Below are 8,716 nucleotides of genomic sequence, written 5' to 3'. Positions count from 1 at the left end.
GGGGGGAGAGAGAGGGGGGGCAGGGAATGGGGGGAGAGAGGGGGGGGGAGAGAGAGGGGGGGGGGAGAAAATAGACAATAGACATTAGTTCAGATTTTTGAACATTTTCAGTAATAACCCGATAAATAAAGCCTGACATTTACACACACACACACACACACACACACTGTGGAAAGTGCAATTGAGGTTATGATTAGTTATCCTACTTCTATTTCCAATGCTCTCAACATTTTCAATATTTCAAAGAAAAGAGTTTTATATTTTGATAATTTAATAAAAGCAATATCATTGCCAAAATCAAGGAAAATTATGGAAAAATATCTAACACTGTGATACCACAGTGAAAATATTTCATATTAAGCAAGGTCGATGAGTATCTGCTTGTGGATCAGGATTAGAGATAATTTGATATCCTGCTGCAGTAAAATAAAATAATTAATCGATAATTTGATAATAACAGAACTGTTTTGGCACAAGAAAGAGGTAAGCAAGCATTAATGGGTGGGTACCAGTTGAAAATGGTATTAAAAAACAATATTTGTAGTAATCAGAACCCAGAAGAAATACTGTACATTGAAAACAAGTACCAGGGTTAAAGAACATTGTCAAAAGGAGCAAAGATACTAGTGAAAAAGCAAGTGCCTGTCAAAATCAGATTTCATAGTGGATTATTTAATTCAATATATCAAAGGCAGCTTTTTATAAGAGCATTTCACAGCAAAATACAGTATCTTTCTCTTCCCATAAATAATTTACAAAATCAATAATTCCATACCCCAAACACTGCAACGGAAAGAATCAAAGCAGTGGAAGGTTAATGAGAAGAGAACCCTCATCTTTAGCAGCTGCATTTGTTCTGCTGTGAAAGCTCAAAGATCAAGGACACAAAAGACCAGTACAATGAAAGCTGTGCAACAGCTAGCCTGATTTTTGGGTGGTGACCATGATTATTTCAGTTATGATTACAAAACCACTAAATACCCTTGCTGCAGCACAACGTTGCTGCATTAAATGTGACCTCCTCAATACAAATCTGGATGACCTGTATGTGATTGGCAAAAAGAAAGTTCAGGTGCAGCAGATAAATAGGAAAACCAACAGAATATTATTGCTAGGTAAAATTAATACAAAAATAGTTGGGTTATTTTTCAGCTATATAGGGGACTTATCAGACCACATCTAGAGAGCTGTGTACAGGATTGATTTTTCTTATTCAGAAAAGGATGTAAATCCATTTGGAAGCAGTTGGAGATTAGCATTGGAGGGTAACTGGATTAATTTCTGGCAATGGCAGGCTGTCTCCGGAAATGGCAGACTGGCTTGCCTTGTATTCACCAGAGTTTAGAAGAATGATAGATGTCTTGATTGAAACATTTAAGATAATGAAGTGTGGGTGTGGAAAGACTGCTTCCTCATGCAAGAATCTAAGATTAGGAGTCACTGTTTAAAAATGTACTGAGCATTTAAGGCAGAGGTCTTTTTTCTTTTAGAGTGTTGTCAATCTTTGGAATGCTCTTCCTCAAAGGGCAGCTGAGGTATCTAAAAAGCCTCAGAAGTGATAAATCTGGCTGTAAATTTTTCTTCAGATGCGTTTTCATTTTGTATGTAAAAACCCACTTGAGAACCATGGGCGATTTAAAAAATTCAGCCAGATTTATCACTTCTGAAACTTTTTAGATGCCAAAGGAATCAAGAAAAAACACAAATAATGCCTTCGTTGATGAAATGCAGTCAGCAAACGGCCAATGTTCGCTAAGCGCTCTGTCTGTTGTTGTCCTTTCAGCTCTCACTTCTATCTACCGTAATTTCTCCTCACTTTTGGAAATCTGAAGTAGGCTAAATGTCTCACACGCTTATCCCGATTTCCATAATTATTTACAGCGCAAAAATTGACAATTCTGGCGGGTTTTAATGGGCCCACTACGTTGGAAACAATGGTAAGTGCTTACCTGCAGTTCAACGCGTGTACTCCATTTGGAGTAGCGTAGCAACAGTACGGGTCATGGGTCGTGACCCGACTGCCGTGAAACCTCCCTATAAACAAATCTCTCTCATATATACTTACCAACTAAACCAACTGATTCTCCTGCCACCCACCTACACAGATACTTTACAGTAACCAATTAACATACCCACCTTGCACGACTTTTAAATGTAGGTAAGAACCAAAACACCCAGAGGACACCAACACAATCATAAGGAGAATACTGAACCACTATGCCACCTTAAAAATGGCAAATGGAGCAAAATGGACTGCAAACGTGTATTTACTCTTAAATGGTGAAAATAACAGGCAATGTGGAGCTAAATATTCTAGCCTAGGACTAGCCTCAAGATAGACACAAAATGCTGGAGTACCTCAGCGGGTCAGGCAGCATCTCTGGAGAAACGGAAAGGTGACGATGGGCCCCGACCTGAAAAGTCACCTATCCATTTTCTCCAGAGATGCTGCCTGACCTGCTGAGTTACTCCAGCTTTTTGTGTTTATCTTTAGTATAAACCAACATCTGCAGTTCCCTTTTTATTACATTTCCCTGTTTGCTCGCATCTTTTAGCATCATTCAATGTGCTATTAAAAATGTTCTGCCTCTTACAAAAATGCATGTAGAAATATTCAATGTCAGATAATATTTGTAGAAAGAGAATCTGTTAATGTATCAGAATTACAATTCTTCAAATTTGAAAAAAATTAGAATCATGGTGAAAGATCATAAATGAAACATAACTTTTTTTCTCTCCACAGTTGATGCCTGACTTGCTTTTCTCTTTTTATATTAAATATATAATATGACACAGGGAAAATGTGAAAAGGTAGGAAGGCACAAAAAAAAAAAAAGGATTTGTAATGAATGGAAGGGAGGGGAAATTCAATGTCGAAACGGATGGTTTGCAAAATGAAAGATTCTTATCCATTCTTATCTCATCCACAGAGTGATCTCAGAGAATACATAGCTCTTAGTGAAACTGGGGATGAAGGTGAGACAGCATGGGTCAAAAGCTCCTATGTGAACAAAAATAGGAGGAAACATTAAGTGAAGGAGGAATTAATCTTTGTTTTAAGAAGGTCCATATCAAAAGCTGGAAAATTAAAGTTTGATGCGGTAGTAACTCAGCATGAAAAAGCGAAGGCAGAGACATTGAGAAGAGTAGAAACAAAGCCCAGGCACTGACATTAAATAGAAAACAGACGAATAAGCAGGAAGATCAGAGACAAAAGCAGGGAATCTAAAAATATAAATTGAGAGGAGACAGCTCGGTAAAAAAAGCATTAAGGGAAGAGATATAAGAGAGCATCAAAGGAAGAGGGCCGGTGGTCAGGGAAAGAGCATCGGGGGCAATGGAGACAGACGCTGGAAGAGAACATTAAAGGGAAAGGATAAAGAGATCAGGAGAAAGAGCATCAAAGATAATCAAAGAGGAGATAGAACATTAAAGAGCGTGGAGATAAAGGCAGGAAGTGTGAATGTATGTCGGCATGAAGATTTACAGCACAGGTGGTTGCAAGTGACAGTGAATGCCAGCAGGTGGAGGAAAGGAAGGTCTGGAAACAAAGAGGCAGTAATGACAAACGATATACATTTAATTTTCTAAAATTCCAGATTGTCACTCTGGCTTGTCATGGATCAGGTTAACTGCTAAAGCCTATTAATTCAAATATATTTTTTGTTCAGAGCTGATATTTTAGCACAGCATTATTTATGTGTCAATCTGTTGTGCCTTAATTTAAAACTGTTGAATTTATGTAAACATAAAAATCTGAAACCATCAAGAGCCCAATGGTGATTATCTAAAAAGGATAAAAGTGATGAATAAAAGGATAAAAGGTTATACAGTAGCAAGTTGAGCAGCATCAGAAGGGAGAAAGGAATGGCTGAAGTTTCGGCTTAAAACCCTGCATCGAGACTAAGAGGGAAGAGAGCCAGTAGAAAGAGATGGGTGTTGAGGCAAGAACCAGACATGATTAGTGGAATGAGGAGGGGTGAAAGATAATAGGCAGATTGCTAAGTAGGGGTGGGGGTTGGCAGACAGATAGATGGATATTCGATGAAGGCAGACAAAAAAAAGGCAGATGGAGCCAAAAGCGAGGGGAGGCTGAAGTAACTTGGAACTCAACCTCCAGATGAGAATTAAAGCAAATATGTTTTTTTAAATTCCCATTCAAATATTACTTTCTCATGCCAACTTTCTCCTTGTCCCAACTACACATTACCATTTACTTTAATAATGGCAAAATACCACTACACACAATAGAACACTTTACTAAAAGACTCAGTAAGCTATCTGCTGCAAGTTTTCTTCAATGGGACTAAAGCTGATCACTAGTGAGTCTACAAGTATAATTCCAGCAAATCTCCCCACTTTCCAGCCCAACAGAGATCTCAAAATAACTTGTGGAAAACTGTTTATAGTTATGTTTCCACTTCCTGAAAATCTTTTGGCAAATCAGGTCTACTTTTGCTCCAAATTTATTTTATGAATTTCCTTGTTGAAACAATGTTGATTACCTTTTTGAGTTTTTATTTATATCGTTAACAAAAACCGAAGAGCTATAAAAAAAAATCTTAATGACTGACTTTGTTGGATTAATTTACTTTCTGACAGTGAAGCATAAATAATTATTTTTTTACACTTCAAATAACACTTACCATTGCTGCCATCAGGTTTCTCTTCTGACTGTCCTGCAAAAGATGTAAAATTAACTGTAATATTACCCTAGATAGAAAAATATACAAGAAAAACAATTCTAAAAAGAGAAGGAAATTATTTCTAAATAAAACATTTAGCGATTTGGATCCAATTAATTTATAAATTCAGAATTCTGTTTCGTTACTCTGAACTGTAGGCTACAATATTAATAATTAAAATGTCAACACAATAGATCTTATATAAATAGCCTGGCTCAAATTGATTTCAGAATCATGGTTTGAACCTTCAGAAGCCTGATCTCAATTTATGACAAATAGATGCAGAACCAGCAGGTTACGTTTTTTTTCAAATTTGTTTGATCTATGGGATTGCTGAGAAGACATTTTACCTTATTATCCTCAGATTCTTGAAAATTGTGGTGGTTCACCTCTTTATACTGCTGTCCACAAGGTGAAGGTCACAGAAGGCAGACAGAAAGCAATTCTGGGATTTTGACTTGGCACTGATGAAAGGACACTAATGTGTATGATGTGGTGAAGAAATTTGGGGTTGCTGGGGTCTGTAATTTGGGAAAATATTGACAACTCTCTTCTCACATCATGATGGGGAGGGAGGGAGAGAAAAAACGGAAATTTCTACAGATAAAGTAATCAGATGATTGGACGTAGGACATTGCCCTGAAGAACAATTGCATTTATGTCTCAGGTTGAGTAATATTCAACATTTACCTGCACCTAAACTTAAAGCTCTATCATGGACTTATCTTGCTTTAGGAAGACAAGCGTTAAATAGCTGGGTCAGTGCCCGGATTTTTGGGTGCATGCTGTACCAGCACTAGCCTTCAGATTCATGCCAGGATCTCATATAAAGTGGATCCAATTGTTCAAAAATTACCAGGAATCTCAAGAATAGGCTGCAATAATTTTGAAGTTGGCAGAGGTAAACCTCAAAAAGTAGAAATAAATAATACCCCACTACAACATATCATTAAATTAATGTTTTACATACAGACAGATGGCTGGTGCCAAAATGAGATTTGATCTTATTCACATATGGAAAGTGCGGAAAGTGAGCATTTATTACCCATCCTCAATAGAACAATAACCTGTTTCCAAATCAAGATATGATGCGACTTGGAAGGTGCAGGAGCACTCACTGATGATTGCAGATCAATAGATCATAAGACGAAGAAGAAAGTTAATTTTAAATTATTTTGCTTTAGATTAATGTTTTAATTATATACTACTATTTGTTTATTGATCATTATTCCAAAATCTGGTTTTCATTCTTCAATGCTTTATTTTAATAGTCTTAAGATGTTTCTGAATGACAGAAAGATTTAAAGGCTACTAGACCAAGGGGGACCCGTTGTGTCCCGTCCCGTCAACGCGCGGTTGTGGGGGCGGGGGTGCCTGCAGCGTCACACACATACTAACCACCCCCCACACACACACGAGGGGGGGGGGGGGCGCGAATGGGAGAGGGAGAGGAGTGGGGAGAGAAGAGTGGGGCGAGAGGAGGTGCGGAGGAGGGTGGTGGGGATGGAGGGGGATAGAGAGGGAGAGAGGGACACAGAGGCATAGAGGGGGAGGAGAGAGGGGGGCAAGAGGGAGCGTGAGGGGGGCAGAGAGGGGGCAGGGGGGGAGAGGGATGGGGGGGGGGGAGAGTTTGAGGGGGGAGGGGGACGCGTCGTCAGAGGTGAGGGCTGGTTCTCGAACATAATAATCACTCGCTCCCTGCAGCGTGGTTTTTTTCAAAGATCTTGTGAGCGGCGCGGCCGGGCGAGTTCTTCAAAAGCAAGCCGGTGACCTCGGGATGTGCAGAACTTGCTCGTTCTTTCTGCAATAACGACTGCCAGCCGCCATGTTGTTGAATTTCAAGAAGCCCAGCGGAGCACGCGGGACGACTTGATCACGTGATCACAGGCTTCAATCCACGTAACTGGCTACGCATTAAAAAGTCTGCTCAGCTGGTCGCGAGGATCAAAGGCATTGTGACGTCATGCAGCAGTTACATTTTAAAACAATTTTAGTTAAAAATTCGGGAAATAATTAAACAAAATTTCAGATGAGGAGATTTTTGAATTCATGAGGTAAATCTCTACCGGAATACGTAAAAATGTCTCCGTTACCGCGTCGGATTTTGGAGGAGATACGACTGACGTGAAAACAAACAAACACACAAACAAACTAACGAAGAGAGTTTTTATAGTTATATGGTATGATTGCAATTAGCAACATATTCAAAGCAACACACCGGGCCTGACAGAATCTGGACCAATAGATGTACTATTTACAGTACAATATAAATTCCTCACTATTAAAATGTTTAGGCCTAGCAATTAGTATTTATGAGAAACTAGACTGTGTCATACGGGAGGCCTGGTCCCCCAACGCAACCCGGTCTCCAACGCAACATTCCACCACTCACCCGTTCCTCCAATACAATATTCCAATATTCCCCATCTCCCTCCTCCACACCCCTCCATCTCCCTTTACCACCCCACTCTCCACCCCATCTCCCTCTACAACCCCACTCTCCACCTCTGGGCACCAACCACAGGTGAACATGAGGAAGAGGACTGAACTTTATTAACTTTATTGCCTTCCCTCACAGTGGGAAACATTGATTCCGCTGTGGGGGATGTTTTATGTTTTATTTTAAATTCTATAGTGTTGTGTTTATCTTATTTGTGTGCTGCATGGTAACTCAAATTTCACTGCACCAATTGGTGTATGTGACAATAAATGTCCTTTGTCCTCTGTACAGTAAAAAGCTTTGTTTTGTTTGCTATCCAAACAGATCAGATATGCCAGGCATAAATAAATCAAGTCAAACCGTTTGAACATGTTGAAAGTTTCTGCCATTTTCATCCTTTTCTGGTAATGAGTTCCAGATCCCCAACATTCCTTGGCTGAAGAGATCTTCCTTGACTAACCCTTTTACTAATTAAATCCATGCCACCTATTTTGAAAGCTATCTGCCAAAAAAAACAGGTCCTACAATTACTTTGCACACCTCTATCGTTCTTGTTGTAAGGAAGAAAGCCACAATCCAGTGACTTTTCTCATAACTAACTCTCCACCCTTGGTATAAATGACTCAAAGCAGGGCCTCAATAGTATTTTGAGAAACTTTAAATAGCGAAAGAACGAAGAGATCATAGGTGCAAGATGGAATTTAGAGCTGGAGAAGGAGTCATGGTGAAGGTGAGCCAAGGCAACCAGAACACAGTCAAAGTGAAGGACTCTGGAATTGCTTTATGAGCATTACTCAAATGGAAGCCAACAAATATAGGGATTATGGCATAGTATGAGCTGGCCAAAGTCTTGTATTCATGTCTAGACACCAGCAGGAAAGAAATTGGAAAAATCAAACCTGGAAATGATAAAATCATGGGCACACTGCATAGCTACAAAGAACATAATCATGCTAGTTTGGCCTACAAATACAGATGTAAGTCAGATGTTTATCAGCGAGTTTCTCAGCTGCAAAAAAAAACCCCCAAGAAACTGGCCAGTCAACTGTGGGTGTTCATAGCCTGGTCAATGTTATAGGAACTGTTTAAGTTGACATCAAATAATATTTTTCCATACACATTGTGATCCTAAAGTTTTGTTTCTCAACCCTGCACTCAAACTTTCTGCATTTACAAGTGTGATATTTTTCTTTGGCTTTGGTGCAAGAAGCTGTTGAAGGTGTCATTTCTCAGTGTGTGTTAAATATGTTTCAAATGCCATCTGCTTGTGGAAATGGTTCAGATGTTTGTAAAAAAATCCTGTAATTTTGTTCCTGGTGCTTTTGTTTAAGAGAGGAGAAAGTGTTCTCAAGAGTCTCAATCTCCTTTAACCAATATCACTAGAAATGTAATAGAAGGTCTTTATTGTTTGTGGCAGCTTTCTGTTGAACAGTGACTGCACTCCAATCAAATTCATTCTCTCAAACACTGGTGCGCAGGAGGTTGAGGGATTATTTTATAGTGTATAAAATCATGAGGGTTCTTGGTTCTTGGTTACTTGGTCCTCCAAAATATTCCAACTGGAATTTAAACTGGAGGTGGTGAAGGGAGG

The 8,716-nt window shown here is 39.2% G+C and overlaps 1 protein-coding gene across 4 annotated transcripts in view; it reads right to left on the bottom strand.

Annotated features, from left to right (window-relative positions):
• The window catches only part of LOC129702814 (general transcription factor IIF subunit 2-like), a 75,782-nt gene that overhangs the window by 37,159 nt on the left and 29,907 nt on the right, over positions 1 to 8,716 (bottom strand). For 2 of the 4 annotated variants that reach the window (XM_055644806.1, XM_055644808.1), the window contains exon 5: positions 4,647 to 4,679. The exons of the other annotated variants lie outside the window; for them this stretch is intronic. In XM_055644806.1, the coding sequence (XP_055500781.1) occupies positions 4,647 to 4,679 (33 nt within the window). The remainder of the gene's footprint in view (positions 1 to 4,646; positions 4,680 to 8,716) is intronic. 4 annotated transcript variants of the gene reach the window in all.

This window comes from Leucoraja erinacea, chromosome 13, assembly GCF_028641065.1.
Source record: "Leucoraja erinacea ecotype New England chromosome 13, Leri_hhj_1, whole genome shotgun sequence".
Classification (NCBI taxonomy): domain Eukaryota; kingdom Metazoa; phylum Chordata; class Chondrichthyes; order Rajiformes; family Rajidae; genus Leucoraja; species Leucoraja erinaceus.
The sequence above is the reverse complement of the archived record's forward strand: the minus strand, read 5'-3'. Positions and strand labels throughout refer to the sequence as shown.